This window comes from Styela clava, chromosome 6 (assembly GCF_964204865.1).
Source record: "Styela clava chromosome 6, kaStyClav1.hap1.2, whole genome shotgun sequence".
In the NCBI taxonomy this organism is placed as follows: Eukaryota; Metazoa; Chordata; class Ascidiacea; order Stolidobranchia; family Styelidae; genus Styela; species Styela clava.
In genome coordinates this window covers 19,845,153-19,866,869 of record NC_135255.1, presented here as the reverse complement: position 1 = coordinate 19,866,869, position 21,717 = coordinate 19,845,153, and the positions used below count along the sequence as shown (strand labels likewise).

General features: G+C 37.4%; 2 protein-coding genes across 3 annotated transcripts; both read right to left on the bottom strand.

The window, feature by feature from the left end:
- Nucleotides 1-1,313: 1,313 nt before the first annotated feature.
- Nucleotides 1,314-6,106, bottom strand: LOC144424253 (uncharacterized). The gene is made up of 6 exons (XM_078113378.1): nucleotides 6,001-6,106; nucleotides 4,567-4,830; nucleotides 4,040-4,273; nucleotides 3,424-3,552; nucleotides 2,385-2,527; nucleotides 1,314-1,778 (listed from the first exon to the last, which is right to left on the bottom strand). Exons 1-6 carry the CDS (start codon nucleotides 6,053-6,055, stop codon nucleotides 1,314-1,316), a joined length of 1,290 nt encoding a protein of 429 aa, XP_077969504.1. The 5' UTR covers nucleotides 6,056-6,106.
- Nucleotides 6,107-10,402: 4,296 nt separating this feature from the next.
- LOC120331607 (uncharacterized) lies at nucleotides 10,403-18,245 on the bottom strand. 2 transcript variants are annotated; one of them, XM_078114116.1, is made up of 5 exons: nucleotides 18,123-18,245; nucleotides 15,808-16,083; nucleotides 14,507-14,734; nucleotides 13,480-13,652; nucleotides 13,004-13,142 (listed from the first exon to the last, which is right to left on the bottom strand). In XM_078114116.1, exons 1-5 carry the CDS (start codon nucleotides 18,184-18,186, stop codon nucleotides 13,128-13,130), a joined length of 756 nt encoding a protein of 251 aa, XP_077970242.1. In that variant the 5' UTR covers nucleotides 18,187-18,245; the 3' UTR covers nucleotides 13,004-13,127. The 2 variants fall into 2 exon arrangements, with proteins under 2 accessions (XP_077970243.1, XP_077970242.1); XM_078114117.1 differs by lacking the exons at nucleotides 14,507-14,734; nucleotides 15,808-16,083; nucleotides 18,123-18,245 and adding an exon at nucleotides 10,403-12,193 and having other exon boundaries at nucleotides 13,480-13,561.
- Between the last annotated feature and the right edge of the window lie 3,472 nt (nucleotides 18,246-21,717).

Sequence of the window (21,717 nt, the reverse complement as noted above, 5' to 3'; positions counted from 1 at the left end):
TAGGTTAGTAGATGAAATCCCATAAACCCGATTTAAAGCATACAACAAGAAAGAAAAGCTCAACTAAGGAGGTCTAATTACTAAAATGGCCACCCTTAAAAGCTTGAGAACCACTGACTAGAACATTGTTTATAGTGAAAACATCCTATAAAACACTTATTTCATAAAATTAGGTTTGGTATGATTTACCACCAATCTTATCGGCTCCCACGGTTGGAATATATAAATAATATCAATCTGGATTTTACAGCATGATCGTTTAATGCATAGATGGCATGGGCAAGAAAACATATACAGTAAATAGAAAAAATAGCATCCTTGGTTATGAAATTAACAATATGCAAAGAGAAAAAAATTTAAAATTCAGCAAACAATAAATACAAAGCGGGAGAGAAATATCATATTTGTATTATGACGTCATATTATAATATCACATTCTTATTATTACGTCACTTCAATATTATGAAGTCACAATTTTGTGCACGTCTACCTGCGTACTAAAGTGTGCACAACGTTCTGTTTTTGTGAATTGAACCAATGGTCATCCATAGACATAGGCCTGGCCTTGAACCAAGTTAGATGAAAATGCGCACTTATATCCCTCGGATAACTTTGACAGCGAAGTAAGTATGTAGATAGACTCTTTAAGATAATGTTAAATATCAGTGGCTGCCTTTATCTGACTTTGATTGAAGGCACGAGAAGGCATCGTATTACGTCATTATACAAAAAAAAATATTTGACCCCCCTCCTCAGAAAAAAAATTGGAACTGGCCGGGTTCTTATTACCGCGGATTGCGTCTATTAAATCACTGAGTCCTACTAACTAAGTGACTGTTAGTTGTAAAATATATATTACAATGTATGTATATTTATATAATATCTGTAAAAAAAGAGAGCAATGCTCAATTATATGGACACGAAAACTAAAACGAAGTAGCATCAAATCTCTCAGTACCGGTAAATCGCCGAGAGCGCTGAAATGCGGAAGTGAAAACAAATCCCATATGATCCACAAAATGTTTGAAATAAATGAAGGTGATAGCCTTCCAACGATATTAACAATCTTTAACCACTGAAAATTCCAAAGCAATTGATCCTGTAGTTAAGAGAAAAGCGATTTTTCACAACTAGAATGAATGAAATGCAAAATAACAAAACGATCAATAGGTCCATTTCGTGTCCAATATCGACAACGACGCCATATTTCGTCGATGGAAAAGTGTGTGTACTTTTGAGGTCAGCTGAATATGGATAAAACTCTCTACGTTGTGGCTCCATATAGAACATTTACCACTGTTTCGGCCTTGTCACTAGGTGGGGGCATCTGGTGTTTTTTTCTGAGCATCAACGCTTCCTCCCCCTGTTTCCCCATATAGTACATTATCCACCATTGTTTTATGATATTCCACTGTTTGCTTTGTTCCTTGAATCTTTTCCACTGTGGAATATGCGACATCTGATGGGTTAAAACTGGACACGTGACTGCTTTGTCCTTGCTGTGATTGGTAACTTGGACTGGCTCCGCCCATTTGTAGATTGATATCTTCTGCCGCTGAGTAAATGCCACCTCCTGATTGGTTGGAAGAAGAAGCTACAGCGTTTGATTGGTTGCTCTTTGCTGGATTTCCGCTTTGTTTTTGTTTTTTTCTGAATATGAAATATTGTAATTGGTAAATTAACGATGAAATGAACGCATGATAACCGGTAAACTTTATTGGTATATCGTGGAATTTCGCTCCGAACAAGACCCTGTGCAAGCCCCCGCTTATATTTAACTATATGTAGTCAGTAGTTTATTGTTTCACCATCCTGAAAACACACTAGATATACAAATTAAAATAAATTATGAAAAAGTATTCCAGGGTCGCGGAAAATCAAATTAGGTTATAGAGCAGCGGCACCGGTAAGAAAGTCTAACAAGAAAATACCAATGAAAAGTCGTATAAAAGTAAACTATATTGACTATTAAAAAAAAATAATTAATACGTCAAAGCGACCTGGTGCGCCCAGTAGTCTCGCGTTTCAACAATTACAAATGTTTAGAGCTACTACACCTGAAAGGGCTAAAATCGTTCCAATTCTGCGTTGCCTACTTAATCTACTACACCCTGGGTATCGTGATGGGATTTGACCCCGAGATGTGTTACCTACAGTGTCAATACAAATAAAGTCTATGGCTTTAACCATTAGGCCATGGTTTCTTTCCGACCTTAAGCCGCGTGCTCAACGACAAGACTTTTTTACTTCTGAGTGGGTGTGTGGGATCTTATTTTGAGTGGAGTATCAGGAAATGCTTTACAGAGCACGGTATATTTTATAGAAACCGCAACTCGACCTCAAATAAAAAATTCCCAATAAAAGTAAGTTCTAAGATTATATACCAACCTTTTTAGAACAACAATTAGAATTGCCAGTGCGACCAGTAAAAGGACAATACTTATTGGGACGAGAACGTTGACCAACATTGATGAGGCGTCATTGGCTACATCGGTGGTATACAAAATAGTTGTTTCTTCAGGTTCATCTGCGAGAGGCAAAAGCATGTTAAAATAGGATTTTTTTGTGTGTTTATTTTGCTAGAGGAGAGCTGAAAAAACGGTTTAGTCATGAGGCAAATCCATGTGTAGTTCGGCTACCAGTCCATATCGGGTACAAAATCGTGACGTCATAAAGGAATATGAATCTGTTATATGAATGTGACGACATAATACAAAAAGGAACGTAGTACTGTATATCGAACTTCCATGTATTCTAATGTTTCTTCATTTACATATTGTTAAAGCTGATAAGACGGTTTGGCCATAAGACAAATCCCATCTCTCGTTTGTTTACTAGGCCGTGTCAAATATAGAGAATTTTCAACCAGTAATTTGTTTCAATTTTTTTTTCAGTGTTTACTTCGCAAGAGAGGAAAGTTGATAAAACGGTTATTCAGAAGGCAAACCTAATTTCTAGTCTGTTCCCCAACCCATGTCGGTTATAGACAATTTTTAAGCTGTTATTTGTTTCAGATGCAGATTTAAACTTGCTAACCCACCATGTACGATGATGAACGATTCGATGGCTAGCGTATTTAAACTATTGGTCAACCGCTACACCGGCACGTGTTTTTATAAACTTCAATTAGGCCTTATAAAAGTAGTTTACTATATATGGAAAATGTTTGAATTTCGACTAATTGAGCGCACCAGCGCAGTGTGTAATAAATTTAGGAGCCAGTGCCAAATCGGAAAGATCCAACCCTTCCAAAAATATATCTTGTTGCATATCAGTCGCTGATTGTCTAGGGACCTGTTCGGTTTGTAAACACTTATGAAAAACTCCTGGAAATTAGAAAATTTCCAAGTCTACCAAAAACTAAAGCTTTCTACATATTTGTGTCTTCTTGCCCAAAGCCTCATTCAGATTGAAGATACTTACTTCTTATAGTAGAGAAGATTCCGCCTAAACTAGGTAGATAAGTAGATTGAAGTCGTTTGTTGCTTGTTGTCTCAACGCTCATTGAAAAAGTTGTTTGGCTGTCAGTGGTCTCGGCAACAATCGCAGTTTCTGTAAATATTTATTTATTAGTATTTAAATGTGTGTTTAGTATCATATTGATAGCGGGGTTAATTCAAAAAATGAACAAAAGTTACGTCATAGTCACTAAAATGACCCCATTGTAGAGTTTTAATTCAGGGGGGACGACTTTTTGTTGGTTATTCCCGTGATGACGTCAGTAAGTATAAAAATTTGACTTTCAATATCCCACGTGCTTACGTATTTTCTATAGAATCTATAGTATGACCATGTGCCTTAATATGACGTTATTTCTAACCTTATATGACGTCACTGAAAACCGCGTAATAGCGTTATATTTCGTATTCTGACGTCACGTATTGTAATATGACATCGTAATCGTGTGAACTTCCTTTTACTATAACGCTGCCATTTGTGATATTACTTCACGTGCAACCGCAAAGTACGCATCCAACATCCGATACGTATATAATTTGGCGATAAATAACATTACATAGCTAATATTCAAAGCAATTACCTGGCGTGCACCTAATGTATCGATATTCGATTTTAAAGCCAAAAACTGGTCCAATTTTTTTATCGCTTTTCAAGCCACTCGCGCTGTACTGGACCGTAGTCCTATCTTTTTCTATCAGATCGTTACTCTCGCATTGCTGTGTCCATTGCTGGTTGCTGCACAGTTTATCTTTATAATATGCTTTGCAAAACGTCTTTGTATTGTTGGAAACCAATCTCGTGCAGTCTATAGCTTCTGAAAACAGAGTATGAATGCTGCAATAACTCATTGCTCATTAGTAATATATCTCCAATTAAAAATACTTAGGCTTAGATATGCCAAAATTTTTGTTGTAGAAAATTGGCTTTTTCAGAGTTGAGAGTTGAGTTTCAGAGTTGTAGAAAATTGTCTCATCGTGGACGCGTAGTCGTTTTTTCAAAATTATTCGAAGTATAGAGTTGGATATAAATTCTGCCGTATCGAACAAAATCATAATTTCGGTTGCAAAACATATTCATGGAATTATTAGTTGTTAATATTTTTCTTACCTCCATTGATTGTCAAGTTGTAAGCATGCGGACAATATCTTGTTGCGTTACCTTTAGCGGTAGAGTTCCGTCTTGCGAAGTAGAGACGCAACCCAACAAATTTTAAAACTAGCGAATAGTTGATATGTGGCGCAAAATCCCATTTACAAGAACCTTTCTCTCCATATTCCTTTGGATAATTCAGAGATTCTATAGAGCCATTCCTACGTTGGTTTTCCAAACTATATCGGTTACACCTCACGCAAAGATTGGGGCAAACGACACCTGCAAAAATTTCAATTTATTATTATTTTCATATCGATGCCTAGGAATAGAGTTTTATCAGGTTGTTGATATAGGTCCAAACAATATTTGATATCACTCTCGCCCGAAATCTAGTTTTACGTTTTTATTTTGTAAGATTTAACGTCGTAGTGAAATTATATTTGATGTCATATTTCATGAAATAAAATTTGCTTGATTTTCACCTTTAACTTCCTCTTTAATTTTGAATATTCGAACTTTCAGGTTAAAACTATATAGCACTAAATGCTTCGGATATACGAATATTGCTAAAACAATCAAAAGAGAAAATCGGCAAATCTGGCAACAATTCAGGGAAAATAAATAAACCAAGTCGACTTCCGCTACCTTTGTATACAGGATGCCCGAAACGGTATTTGAATTATAATTGTTATTAGATAAGCAACCTTTCTTTAGGGCCGCCATGCGCATTAATTAAACCTCCACAATGCGATTAAAATCACGAATACCAAATGACTAACATGGTCACTGTTATATCAGCAAAATTCTAGCCGTATAATAAAAAACGACAGCGGATACCATAAAAAAGAAGGCCCGTGAAATAATAAGTGCAGCAAAATTTAGGGTAAAACATCGGACCGGTAGGACTCGGAGAATATTCAAGTAAAAAAATGAAAGTGGTCGTTTGGTCGTAGCTACTCGTAGTAAGTACTGATAATTCAATTGCCGCATTACTTGCGAAGAAAAGTGCTTTTTTACAACAAAAATAACCTCAAAGATATCAACAACAAACAATTCTGCTTTAACGACACACTTTGTGTAAAGAAACCGTAATTGGTTGAATGTATATACACCATAACTATACAATTCAGTGGATTTCAAACAGTGCGGCGCGCTCCACAAGGGGAGCGTAGACAATTTTTTGAGAGGGGGTGAAGCTGATGGAAAATAAAAATATTTGTTAGATTGGATCTTGTCCGCCATGTTTTGGATATTTATATTTCTTTATTGTTTAGAGATTGCGATTCTATCCACGTATTTTTGAATTAAAACGTACTTTCGCCTTACTATCTGTTATTTGTAACTCATTGTTAGCTAGTTATTTTTGAGGTGGGGCACGAGACTTGACAAACTCTAAAAAAGGGGCGCGGCTTAGAAAGTTTCAGAAACATTGCTTTACATTGTACTTACATGCTATCAGTAATAGTTGGTAAATGAAGTTGGACATTTTATCTTTCTTGATCATTAACAACCTTCGTTAAAGTTTTATCTACTTAGATTCTATTTCTACAGCACTGGTGTGGGATAAGGAAAAGTTAATTGAGAATATTAGATTTGTGGTATGGTACAGCATAAACGGACACGTGGAAAACAATATTATAGAGCACTTTTTCTCAAAGTGCGTTCCGCGGAACAATGCTGTTCAGCGAGTTTCTTCGGAGCGTTCCGTGGAACAGGGATCAAAATTGCGACTAATTTGGTCGCCATGGCGATCTCCGTCGCACTTTTGCAACTTTGGTCGTAAATGTGTCTACCAACTGGCGACAAACAGGCGGATAGGCCTTGCTATCTAAACAGGCGTACGTGCCTCGTGTCAGCCTGGAAAGCGCATGGCCATCCCCAAGACAGTTTACTGAGCGTTCACACATAATGAAAAACATGTTTCTAGAAAGAAAGTCATTGGGAAATTCACCTCGATTTTTTGCTTCCAAATAAAAAACACAATGGCGGCGATTGAATTTGAAAACCGTAATTGTCTACAGCAGTTTTTTTGTTAGAAGCAGTCGATGAAAGTCAGGGGCATAAAGTTGATTACTACTCACTAATATCACAACGCAGCACGTATAAGTCGAGAGCGGTAAAAATAGGTCGCATTGAAATGATTCAAATCTGTCAAAACAAACTTTTTCTTTTCATTTCGTCGTAAACTGGCTGTTGCGGCTCCGAGTAGGTTTGAGTTTGACGAAAAAAAAAACAATGGCTCTTTCAATGCTAAAGGTTGTCTACCTGTGCTATATACCATGTCCAACGTCGGCTAAACTATTTCGTATGATCCTCATCAGTTGTGTATGCTAGGTATGAGTAAGCCTGGTAGCGACCCTTCGCAATTGTAACCTCATACTTCAGAACCACCAAATCTTAAGACCTACTTTTGGGACGTCATAACTACTTATCAGAAATTTTTACATGGTCACTAAATTCTAAAACACGTATGACTAAAACGCCTCTCTTTACTCAACTATGGTAACTTGGAATTCCCATGTATGTGATATTAGTAACACTGCCATCTCTGGGCCAAACTATATCTAATTAGTACTCAACTGTTGCTCCCCCATCCTCAAGAAAAACAGAATATTAATAATTTGGGATGACTGCGCACCAAATTATATAGCAACTACTTTTGGGACATAAAAGGCCAGATGTGTAATTACAATACTCAAATTCAGTTGGCCGTCTAAAAAGATTGCACCTAAACTAATTTACAAAATCTTTATATATTACATGGCTATAAATCTGGAAACGCGTCTGAATATAACGCTTTTCTTCCCGCATATTGTATACCTGTTCTGAAGATCCCTGTTCTCAATAATATCAACGAGTCGTTGTATAATGCTAAAAAGTAAAATGACATTGGAATTTCCATATATGCAACATTAGTTCACGATCAACTCTGGCCCAGCCTAAATACCTGGCTATAGCAATGCCTTTGGTGTATGACTTAACAATGGATCTAAATGACGCAGCAATAGCACACTTCCTCTGTAAATAATTATGATGACATTTAATATTCAGGTTCAGGTTTGATGTGTAAGTGAAATGCTTTTTTTGTGGGATTTCTCACCTCCGATTTGAATCGGGCTCTGCACAAGCAGTTACAGCTCTGGCCCGCGGGCCATGTCTGATTTATAGCCTAATTTAGTGGTGGGATTCATCCGGTTCGCACCGGTTCTATATAACCGTCTTACTAAAACAGCAAACCGGTTAGCATTACTGGTTACTGTCAATGACTTTTTGTAATAGAACCGGCTGAAAAATAGGACTGATGTGATGAAACCGGCTGACAAAAAATTTGAAATCCACCACTGGCCTAATTATATTATTTTTGTTGGAAGCTTCGCGCCTTTACTCTGTATCAGGCTCAACTCTCTGTTTAAGGATCCATTATTATTCGGGAGTTACTTTTGCTTTTGAATTATCGGGTCGAAATACCTTATTGAATTTACTTTTACCTTTTGCCCAAATAAGGCTCGGCACAGGCAGAGCAGAAATGTATCGCAACATCTAGCGGGCCGGATTGAAAACCCCTGCGCCGTTGCGCAGTACCACCAAACCATTTGCGCATTAAAATCTCATTCTAGCGCACCTGTAACATTACGTTTTCAGAGCGTGACTTGCCATACCTTCCAACACCCCGCTATCATGCCCGTTTATTGTTTCACGTGTCTGATACGTCCAATTACCTGGATTTTTCCTGAATCATCTGGAAATACCCATTTTGGATCAAGCTTACGATGCCACTATGCTATCGCGGGCCGGTGCCCGCGGACTAGTCAAAACATGGACAAAGTGTATAAACAAGGAAAAGCTTTTTGAGTTACATGTGTACGTACTTTGTTCGCATTGTGATAACCTATTGTTGTTTCAATATTTCACAAAGTTTGTAAATCATTTAGGACTCTGGTCAGCCTTAAAATATTCATGCTCACTCGTTACAAACAATTGCGCAGTGTAATATTTTCTCAGAGGGAACATTGCCCATGGGTGTTCAGTGGGGGTTAGCCGTACCAGCTCTATTAGTACGCTTGCTATCATTTTAGGCTCACCATCTTGGCCTGAACATACACGTTTAAAAGAGTTTGTGATATTTACTGCCAAAATACAGCGATATTTATCTACCGTAACGCAGTAGTTCCCATAGCGCGACCTGTGGGCCAATAAGCACGTGTATATTCAAGTACATCGGTATCCTAATTATACGTACTGGTACCGGCATTGACCCCTTGTGGGCGTTCTCCTCTCCTGACCCGCGAATATTACTCCGCTTCTAATTTTGGTCCCCGGTCAATCACCGCCCTGGAGGTTAGTTTTTTTTGCCATTAAATTGAACCATTCTTCAGTTCTGTAATTGGATCTTCAGTTTGATACTTTTTGTGTGGGGAGGATCTTTATGCAATCCTATATTAGTACTGCATTCTAGTCATTCATAATGTAAAGTCTTATTAACAATACACACAATGAAGACAAACCAGTACATAGATAAATTCCGTTTGGAAATACAAGCGACGACGCGTCATTTGGGGATAAAAGAGAAGTGAACCATGACTGACAGCATCAATACCGCTTCCTCGAGATCGGTTTATTCTGCAGATTGAGTAACCTTGACAAATTGCTATAAAGCATGACTGGCAGAGTAAACAATGTTTGCTTAGCGCTAGATTGTTCTTCCAGCGAAGCTAGCTTAATAGTAATCATTTGAATCTGCTACACTCAATTCAAAAACAAGAGTGCTAATTGAAGTTATTATTCCGAATATACATTAATTATATTAATAACATTGAAAACTTTAAAACAAAGCAATGCTCAAGTATAACATGGATCAGGAAGCAACGATTACAGTGCTTTGCCAGACGCATCATTTTGGTAATTGTGACCTATCAATCAGGCGGGAACTCGGACGACAGGGAAAATCCCTCGTAATTGGAGAGATTCAGGTTTGGGCCAGGTTTTTCAGAGATTCAGGTTTTTCTCGTGGTCCACTTTCATTGCGTAAAAAAATCTGTGGCCCATTAACTTTCTCATGCAAGGGAAAAACTACAAGAAAAACAAAAAATTCTTTATACAAAATTAGACACTTGCATTTTCATATTTAAAATAAAAATTATCATTCAGTAGCTTGGTACAGTATTATCATTCATTGCTACTAAAATCAAAGTTCGACTAAATTATCAATACCTTGTTGGGACTGGTTGAGAACCAGTGGTTTAGGCGATGGAAGAAAGAAAATCTATGTGATCGAGAAAAAAATGTAATTTCTCAGATTTCAGGGAAAAGCAATCCTCCGTTGTCCACAAAAAATATGATAATAAATACAAAGAATCGTCATTTAGGAAAAAAAACGTTATTTCTAAGAATTCGGACTTCAGGTTTCCACAGAAACAAAGGATACTTGAAAGCAATCTCTTTTTGGGAAGGGACTATGATACCTGATTACGTTCAATGGGAGCTTTATGCGAAGTCAGTTAGCACCCGTCGAGGGTACCCTTGAAAATCGCGGAAACCACGAGTAGTTAAGAGTTGTTAGAAGTATTTCAGTTTTTTTATGTCCCATATTTTATATTGAACTTTTTGCGCTCAAGAAGTGTTTGTATCAAGATGAAAGACACCGGAACGTATTATGTGTACCAGGTTAGGGTTAGGCTATTATAGGTACAAATACTACGGGAGTCACTTACCTAGTCCCCGGACTCGCAATATAACTAAATTAAGGAGAATTGGAATAATATTATGGTCTAACCGTAACCTGGTACACATACCGTACTTCGTTCCGGTGTCCGCCATCTTGGTACGCATACTTCAGGAGTACCCCAATATGGAGGTAACTAATTTTGTTCGCCTACTTTACATCAAGTTGTGTGAAGGAATTTAAACTTATGGACAGGGGAGTATATTCAGTTGGCTAACACAGACAGTGCCCGAACTTTATAACTAAAGTATAGAAAATCGGAATGAAATAATGCACTAACCTCAACCTGGTACCAATAATGTTTACTCTACGTATAAATTTTAAATTATCACCGCATGTGTATACTTTTTCTGCCCAAGTTGACTCAATCGAATAGTTTAATGATTAGGTTAGTAGGTGAAAAGTCTAGACCCCGATTTGAAACATACAACAAGAAAGAAATGCTCAACTATATACTGCGAAGTTCAAATTACTAAAATGGCCATTCTTAGAGGCACTGGCTATAACATTGTTTATAGTGAAAACATCCTATGAAAACACTTTGTTCATAAAGTTAACATCGGAGTATTTTACCACTTATTTTATTTACTCTCCTCTCCCACGGATTAAATACAAAAACAATATCAATTTGGATTTAACAGCATAATCGTTTAATGTATAGAGGACATGTGCGAGAATACTTATACAGTAAATAGAAATAAAATGGCATCCTTGGTTATGAAATTAATAATATGCAAAGTGAAAAAAAATCAAAATTCAGCAAACAATACAAAATGGGAGATAAGCATTATATATGATGCCATTTTTTGTATTATGACGTCACATTTATAGTATGACGTCACATTATAATATATTGTCACATACTTATTATCACGTCACTCTAATACTATGGCGTCACCATTAATGCGCAACGTTTCGTTTTTGTGAACCAAATCGATTATTAATATGGACACAAAGGCCAAAACAGAGTAGCATCAAATTTTTTACAGGAAAGAATATACAGTCTGGTAACCACGACATGTTGCGCTTTTTTGTTAATTTTGATGACGCCCACACACATTAATTTAAAGTGAAAAACGAATTCCATATAGTCCAGAAATATTTGAAAAAAGATATAAAAGTAATAGCCTTCTGCGAGAACAGCAATCTTTAACCGCTGAAAAAGTCAAAGCAATTGGTCCAGTAGTTAAAGAGAAAGACGATTTTTTTCACAACAAGAATAAAAAAAATGAAAAATACCGAAACGATTAATAGGTCCCTTTCGTGTCCAATAAGCACATTTCGTCAGTGAAAAAGAGTTTGCAGTTCGGAGGGCAACTGAATATGGATAAAACTCTCTACGTCGTTTCCCCATATAGAACATTTACGACTGTTTCGGCTTCGTTACTAGATGGGGCACATGGTGTATTTTTTTGGGCATCGCCGTTTCCTCCCCCTGTTTCCCCATATAGTACATTTACGACTGTTTCGGCCTCGTCATTAGGTAGAGCATCAGGTGGATTTTTTTGGGCATCGCCGTTTCCTCCCCCTGTTTCCCCATATAGTACATTTATGACTGTTTCGGCCTCGTCACTAGGTGGAGCATCAGGTGGATTTTTTCGGGCATCGCCGTTTCCTCCCCCTGTTTCCCCATATAGTACATTATCCACCATTGTTTTGTGATATTCGACTGTTTGCTTTGTTCCTTGAATCTTTTCCACTGTGGAATATGCGACATCTGATTGGTTAATTATGGACACGTGATTGCTTTGTCCTTGCTCTGATTGGTTGCTTGAACCGGCCCCGCTCATTCGTTGTGGACTTGATTGATTGATATCTTCTGCTGCTGAGTAAATGCCCCCTCCTGATTGGTTGAAAGACGAAGCTTTAACTTTTGATTGGTCGCTCTTGGATGGATTTCCGCTCTGTTGCCTTTTTCTTCTAAATATTAAATATTGTAATTTGCAATTGAAAATTAAAATCTCAATTAACGGTAATATGAACGCATGAACCGCATAAAAAGTAATCATTGGTTTATTTTTTTCCCTATTCTGAGTATAAACTATATTGGAATATCGTGGGAGACCCTGTGCATTCATCCACTGATATCTAACGATATGTATGCAGCAATCAGTAGTTTATTTTTTCACCATAATGAAACCACACTAGATATACGAATTATACGAATAAATTATGAAAGAGCATTTCGAGGTGAGGGGAGCCGCGGGAAACCAAATTAGGCTCATCGAGCAGCGACACTAATAACAAAGTCTAACAAAAAAAAAAAAATAACCAAAAGTCGAACTATATATGTTTTTTGGAAAAAACAATAAACGCACCAAAGCGACCTGGTAAACCCGGCAATCGCGCGCTTTAACAACAAAATATGTAGAGGGCTGGATTTATATAAGCGGTATCTTTTCAGTTTGGTATTATGACCCACCATCTAATTTCTTTACCACATCCTGGGTAACGTGATTGGATTTGATCCCGAGATGAGTAACCTACGATGCCAACACAGTTAAGTCTATCGCTTTAACCGTCAGGCTATAGCGCACAAACTCGGTCGCATCCCAATCTTGACTCACATGCTCAGCTACAAACCTCTTTTACTTCTGAGTTGGTGGGTGGGATCTTATTTTGAGTGGAGTGTCAGGAAAATGCTTTACAGAGAACGGCATATTTTATAAAAACTTCCAACTCCTCAAATAAGTGTTTTAATAAAAGTAAATTCTAAGATTATGAACCAACCTTTTTACAACAACAATTAGAATTGCCAGTGCGACCAGTAAGAGGACAACACTTATTGGCACAACAACGTTGACCAACATTGATGAATTGGCATCGGTCACACCGGTGAAATACGAAGTCGTTGTTATATCGGGATCGTCTGTAAAAGGAAAAGTTTATTGGGATAATATTTTTTTCATGTTTATCTCGCGAGAGAGGAAAGCTGATAAGATGGTTTCGCCGAAAAGCAAATCTTATTTCTAGTCCGGTTACCAGTACATGTTGGGTACGAAATCGCAACGTCATAATATCAAAGTGATGTGTAATAAGAATGTGACGTTATTTTATGAATGTGACGTCGTATATTCTATATCTCTTCCATTTTGTATTATTTGCCCGAATTTTTCATGTATTTTAATGTTTTTTTTTATTTACATATTGTTAAAGCCGACAAGACGGTTTAATTATATGGAAAACCCCATCTCTAGTCCGTTTACCAGTCCAGATGATCTGAGGATGTAAACATGCGCTAAACGCTTAATTTTTATAGTAGAAAGAATTCCGCCTGAACTTGGTAGATAAGTAGCTTGAGGACGTTTATTGCTTGTTGTCTCAACGCTCAATGAAGAAGTTGTTTGGCTGTCAGTGGTCTCGGGCACAATTGTAGTTTCTGTGAAAATATTTTGTAGTAATATGCAAATATGTATTCGGGACATATTGAGAGGAGGATGAAAAATGAACTATAATTATAAATATTTTTTTTGCTATGTACATGTACTTGGTATAAAACGTACTTGGTTGGCTCTATGCTCAACTAAAAAGTTTCATGTTACAAACTAATTTTTGAGAAATTCTATGTGATATATCATTGCTGTTTTTTTGCGATGTTTTTCGTGTCCCCCAGTTGTAATAATTTCACATGGTATAAAATATAAAAATACTCCAACCATCTGTAAAAGTGAAATGTTCTAGACCTGAACATAGTCTGAATTCACTTCATATTCTTACTCTATAGACATTTTCACACAATATACTTAACTTCCAATAGTGGGAGAAATGATACAAGTGTGACCCAAGCATGGCACTTTTGAGATCATATTCAATTGAATTACTTCCTGTCCCGCATTGCTCAGAATTTACTAGCGAGTAGTGAACCGAATTTCTGTATTATTTAGTATTTCTGGTCATTTCAGTGGTCGTCTGTAACTTTTATTAGGGATGGGCTTCCTTTACCTCTGAGTTTATGCGTGTCACCATGCTCAGAGACAAACATTAACTTCTATGTGGCGTGTGCGTTAGCTTGTTCAGAGCTGAGTATCATTTCTTTTGAGTGATTGCGCGTCACGTTGTTCAGGGACAAATCTTCTTTACTTTTGAAGTGAGTACGTGTGACCATGCCCAAAGATGACTCTCCTTTACACATAAAAGCGCGCGCGTGATCATAGACAAGCTTCTTTTACTTCTGAGTGGGTGCTTGGGATATTATTTCGAGTATCAGGTAAATGTATGTATTGAATAAATTACCTGCTTTACATTCGACGTAGTGGAAGTTTAATTTGAACCCGAAAACCGGTCCAATGTTTTCCAGAGATAGGTTTTTTGCTTTGTAGTGAACAGACACTGGATATGTTATTTGGTCTTTTGTTTCGCAATGATTAATTTCTTTTTGGTTGGCGCATACCTGATCTTCATAATATGCTTTACAAAAAGTCTCTGTGTTGTTGGAGACTAATCTCGTGCAGTTTATGGCTTCTGAAAAATAGATTTTGCGAGTCAATATTTTGAAGGTTAAGATAACTGGACGGTGGCGAGACAGAATATTACATGAGTTTTTTTGCCCATTTCATTCCAACCAAGTTCAATCGGGCACTGATAGGAACTACTTTACTAGGACAGGTCGGCAGAATCTTACCCGTTCCGCATTTCCTACCAAATTGTTTTACATACTGGGTGACGTGATGGACATGGGGTTCAAAACAAGAACTGTTCTGCAAAGAGCGGCGCATCATGCCAAGTGTTGTGGATGCGCTTGCAATCCCACCTTCAACATGATACGATTTACCCATGCTCACCCATATTTGGTTGTCAATGGCGAACCGGAAAGATTCTGTTTCTTTCAACGGGACTCCTGAAGTATGCGCACCAAGATGTCGCACAACCTGAACCCTAACCTTGTACGCAACCTGAGTTCAGATTGTGCGCCATCTTGGTGCGCATACTTCAGGAGGTCCCTTTCAACTAATAGTAGTTACTTACATAACGTTAGGTATCAGTTGTTTTTTGTATAGATAGAGCCTTGTTCGGGAGTGGTTAGCGTCATAAAAAATCATACACTATTAAAACCAACGGTCTTCAGTCCACGTAGCTCTTTGAATCAATCGATCATCGTATTATACGGATCATAAGCACCGGCAAATAAATCGCCTTGATTGGTTTGCCCATAGGCTTTAAAACGCAACGGTATTGGGTTACCGTACGAAGCTCATTATACAAAAGAAACTAAATAATTACATTTTACAATTTACATTGGTAATAACATTTTATTCAAAGAAAACATGAAACGACGACTGTTTATGAAACGACTGTACCGTTACCGGTACTGATTTTAACTGTGGGCAGGCAATAAAGCACCATCTGATCCATACAATAGGCGCACTGGCTTATACGGCGCACGATCGATTTCTGAGAATGAAAGCTTAAAGTGCGCCTTATGGTGCGTTGAGCTGACCATCAATTCTCACTTTTAGTTTAAATTCCGGGGTCTTGCCTCGAGTTAACTTATATCTTCTGCTGTGAACATCTCAATTACTTATTAGTTCTCTTACCTTCATTGATAGTCAAGTTGTGTGCATAAGGGCAATATCTTGTCGCATTATCTTTTGCAGTGTAATCAAGTTTTGCAAAGTAGAGTCGCAGCCCGACGAAATCTAAAACCAAGGATCGCTTTTTGGGGAAATGTTTTTTGACGTAATGAATTTTCCACGTACAATCTGCCGTTTTTTTACGTTCATCTGGATAGTTAGGAGACTCTATAGTGCCGTTATAATCATCGACGATATCCCTGGTGTTACAATTCACGCAACGGACATGGTTGACAATACCTGCAATATAGTGATCATAAATCGTGCGGTATCTTATCACAGGGTTTCTCAAACTTTTATTACGGCTTCCTTTTTATTCTGGAACATGGAGAATAAATAACTGATGGAAAACCACCAAAGAAAACTAGAATTTCTTTTCAGATAGCAGCTGGCCACGGAGTGTTGATGGTTTGTGGAAGAGGGTGACAGATCAAAGTTGTTTGAGAACTACCGTTTTAGCTTTTTTCGGATGATTTGTACAAAGCCACGCTCAAAATAAGAAAATTAGTGATTACCCAATCAGGATTGAGCAGAAAATTCAAATTTTCAAATCATTCCTAACCAAAACCAAATTGGATAATTACTAATTTGGTATTTTAAAACATGGCGGGGGGTATTTTTTTCAAATCTCACATTTTTGCATTAGTGGCTGGGTACAAAAGGTTCTACTTTGATCTCAACTAGCATTGATATTCATGACTCGTCTTGATAAATATCTGATAACAGTCAAATATTGTTAACGTCACAGCAGCTTTTTTAACGCCACGTCCCTATATCGACCCTCTTGAGAAGTATTTTGTTCATTTTACAATGAGTTCACGCAAGATTCATGAGCAATGATGTAAATCGGCGTTCACAAGGGTCGCGCAAACCCGTTCTTGAAAATGTAAAACCCGTTCTTGTTTTATTCTATACGTTAAACGGACAACGTGCATCGCAGCTTACGACTTGCGTTATATTTGGTGTTTTGAATACTACGTTTTCTAAAGCGTGCCGAGTTAATGTAAACTACGTAGTGAGATACATACTTTTTTGAATGAGGTAACGAACCTGTTAACGAACCTGTTACAAACGAAAAGCCGTTCTTAAAATTTAGAATTCAATCATCGTAGCATGAGGATATGATGGGAAGCGGTGGAAAATAAGATATTCAAAACTAAGTTTGAGTTGGGTTGCGCGAGACTAACTTCCTATCTTTTCTCTATGCATTTATGATAGTGGATCCGTATGCGTATACTGCAAGGATACTGTAGCTGGAATAAACATGACTATTCTATTCAATTAAAGAGTCCAGCTGCACACTAACACAAATGTATTTCTGTGACGTTTCGTCCGACCAGAGTCAGACTTCCTCAGACAAGCAGTTTACAACAATGGCCTCTGACTCTGGTCGGACGAAACTTTACAGAAATACATTTGTGTTAGTGTGCAGCTAGACTCTTTAATTGAATAGAATTCAAAACTAAGAATGGTAATTAAAATTTCAGGATGCCATTGGTCAATTGGAACTAATTTAATACTTGAACCATCGGTTCCTTTCATGTCCAATAAAACTATAATTGGTTGAATGTATGGACAACAATATCCTACATTGTTATCTGTTGTTATTGTAATCAGACGTTGTTATTGTTTATATCATATTCCATGCAATGTCTGATTATAAATTTGACTGCGAATTGAAAAAAGAAATATGACTACGAATCTGGTTGAAAACCGACACCAAAACTCTGTGAAAAATTACAAATTTTTGCTTGGAATAGGAATTAGACCCACTGACTGTATCCAACCACACTCTGTTATGTGCTCCGACGCATCATTCCTGAAAGATGCCGATCGCTCTACTCTCACCGCACTGTCAGTGCGAGCTGGTGAAATAAACAATTGCTTTAGTGAACAAACAATTGCGTTAGCACACTTGTTAAACAAACAATATAAGGTCAAAGCAGAAAGCGTTGTAAACATTCCCCACCACTGTTATCAGTTATATTTAGATTCTAAATATAAATGGATTTTAGAAATTAGATTTTATATTAAGTTTTATTAATCATGGAATATCCCAAGAAACGTACAGTTGACAGAGAGTGTCGAGCATTTAACAAAGATTGGATACCGAAGTATTTTTTTGTAATAATCCGGCCCGCCGAGGACTTCATTTCCCACATCCGGCCCGCCGACTAGAAAAAATTGCCCACCCCTGAACTAGAAAAGATGCGCCGTTACAACATTTTTGCAAAACGATGCACCGGAGTATATCCAACATTGCTCTACATTGTACTTACATGCTATCAGCAATAGTTGGTAAATCAAATTGGACATTTTATCTTTCTTGATCAAGTCAATCATCAACAACCTTCGTTCAAGTTTTACCTACTTAGATTCTATTTCTATAGCACTGGTGTGGAATAAGTATATGTTAATTAAGAATATTAAATTTGTGGTATCGTACAGCAAGTACGGGGTTAATGAAAAACGCCAGATACGCCTATGGTTGCCTCAACCTGGCTGCCTGGAGTCTCTTTTTTGTAACGGATTTGGATTTTGGACATTAATCAATTTGGTATATTGTTCGACTTCTTTCTATTCAATCTGTATCAAATTTAGTCTTTAATCACGGGTGTCTGGTAAAATTGAACTAGGAATTGTTATGGAAGACCAGAAGTTTGAAGACGCAAGTTTAAGAACCATTGGCCTACACTGATCACCATAAAATTGATACAAAAGGTTGATAGATATGATACAAAATAAGTCGGCAGCGTTTCTAATATCTGTGTTGACAAAATTCACCAGGGCAACGCATGTCACTGTATACCAGGGCCGTTCAAACTATAGGTAACGACCCCATCCCCCTCATAAATGGAAGAGATTTGAAAACACTGCTATATATCATACACAACATTGGCTAAACTGCACCTGCTAAAACATTTTTTTCCCATCAGTCGTGCATGCTTAGTTTGCATAATAAGCCTGGTAGCAACCATCGGCTATTGATACCTGACCTCAGTACCATGAAATCTTAGGACCGACTTTTAGGACGCCATTATATCACACCGTAAATGCATGTTCAAATACAATAAAGCAAAATTGTCAGTATAGAAAGCCAGACAGATGTGTTATCACTCAAATTCACTTGATCGCCTGAAAAGATTGCAACTGAACTACTTATCAGAACTTTTTAAATGGTCATTAAATTCTAAAATACGTATACCTAAAACGCCTCTCTTTCCGCAACTATGGTAACTTGGAATTCCCATATATACAATTTTAGTATAACACTGCCAGCTCTGGGCCAAACTATATACTTCATTGTTGCCTCCCCCCCAAAAAAATTTGAATTGGATAGGCACCAAATCTTTTACCAACTACTTTCAGTAATACGCCATTATATCTTTCAGTAAATGCATGTTGCCATAAATACAATATAGCCAGATGTGTTATCACTCAAAATCAGTTGGCCGCCTAAAAAAATTGTAACTAAACTAATTTTCAAAATCTTCATATATTACATGCCCATTAAGTTCCAAAACGCGTCTGACTATAACGCTTCTCTTACCGCATATACCTGTTCTGATGATATAACTCAATAATATCAATGAGTTGTTGTATAATGCTAGAAACTAAAATGACTTAAAATTTCCACATATGCGAAATTAGTTCACGATCAACTGCGGCCCAGCCTAAATACCTAACTATAGCAATGCCTTTGGTGTATGACTTAACAAAAGATCTTTATGACGCAGCAATAGCTCACTTCCTTTGTAAATAATTATGATGCCATTTAATATTGAGTTCCAGGTTTGATACTATATGTAAGTGAAATGCTCATTTCGTGGGATTTTGGGCCTCCGATTTGAATAGGGCTCTGTACAAGCAATTACAGCTTTGGCCCGCGGGCCATGTCTGCTTTATAGCCTATAGGCTGAGAAAAAATTTGAAATTCACCACTGGCCTAATTATATTATTTTTGTTGAAGGCGTCTCGCCTTTACCCTGTATCAGGCTCAACTCTCTGTTGAAGCATCCATTATTATTCGGGAGTTACTTTGCTTTTGAGTTATCGGGTCGAAATACCTTATTGAATTTACTTTTTGCCCAAATAAGACTCGGCACAGGCAGAGCAGAAACGTATCGCAACATCTAGCGGGCCGGATTGAAAACCCCAGGGGCAAGCTTCCTCTGAGGAGTGCAACCAAACCATTTGCGCATTAAAATCTCATTCTAGCGAACCTGTAACATTACGTTTTCAGAGCGTGACTTGCCATACCTTCCAACACCCCGCTATCATGCCCGTTCAATGTTTCACGTGTCTGATACGTCCAAGTACCTGAATTTCTCCTGAATCATTCGGAAAGAGCCATTTTGAGCCAGTGCCCAGGCCGGTGCCCGCGAACTAGTAATAAACATGAACAAAGTGTATAAACAAGAAAAAGCTTTCTGAGTTACATGTGTACGTACTTTGTTTGCATTGTGATAACCTATTGTTGTTTTAATATTTCACCAAGTTTGTAAATCATTTGGGACTCTGCTCAGCCTTAAAATATGTTGTTACCTTTTTACGTTCTAGATACCGCGAATTGTTACGCCATTATCACAGTTTAAGCACGTGTATATTCAATTACATCGGTATCTTAATTATACGTACCGGTACCGGCATTGGCCCCTTGCGGGCGTTCCCCTCTCCTGGCTCGCAAATATCACTCCGCTTCCACTCCGGTCAATCAACGTTGGGAACCACTGCCCAAAAGGTTAGTTTTTTGCCATTAAATTGAACCATTTTATAACTGGGGCGGTATTAATAATGTTTGGTTAGGTTTATGTTGCTTTACTTACCTAAAGAATCGTGCTAGTAAGAAATAGAATATTAAATTCCAATCTAATATTGGAATGAGATTTTATTCGATCTATAATTAGTTTTTTTTTGGAGTAAAGCAAGCTAATTCGAACTTACTGAAACTAAAGAATATGCTCAGTTCCTCATTTACCGGCATAAAATAATGAATAATCACAACGTTCGTGCATATAACGATTAGTCCAAGCATTCTAGGTGTTTCTGGCATTTTGGAGTGGAACTATTTTTATCTTGATCAAAGCGTATACTGCAAAAAGTGTTTTAATATTTACCTATTTTCACAGTTAAGATTTATTTCCGGTACGCGCTTATTATGATGGCTCTTTTATTTTGTTTATGAGTCCATGCATAGTTAAAAAAAACTAGTTAGGTCAACAAATGTTTATACAGAACTGAACTGTATTTCACTATCAAGCATAACAGAGATGTAACAAGTAACGCGTTACACATTATTATATGCATTCAAATAAAATGTTGAACTGATGAGAAACTCGAGACATTTATTAAATTATTTTCACTTTCGGACCCATTCCAAAGTTACTTATACATATATATTTTGGGATCATATGAAGACCCTTTAATCTCGCCTGAATAAACTGTTAAATAAAACGGGCAATGGCTACAATCTAATCACAAAATGTGTTTTTAATGTTAGTACAGTTTGACTCAAATACAGACAACTATTTATTAGAAACAGTCCATTGACTCAGTGAGATTGATGAAACTGAAATTTTCTTTTCATTATATCTTCAATACACAGCTCTATTTTACTTAACGCTATACGCAAGTTGTCACGGGTATCGAGGCGATTGCGAGCTTAGTTTTAATAACCGTCAGTGCCAAATATCCTCGCTCGCACAAGTGCCTTGTCGCGAATTGTAGCAGAAAAGGCGTCCGCTGTCCGTCGCAAACACGACATCCTAGCTGGCCTTCGGTATCTTTCGCAATATACAACTTTTTACTCATCAAATGTGCACACGCTGCTTCGTTCGCGGTAAATGGTGCCTCGAGATGAAGTCACATTTTCTA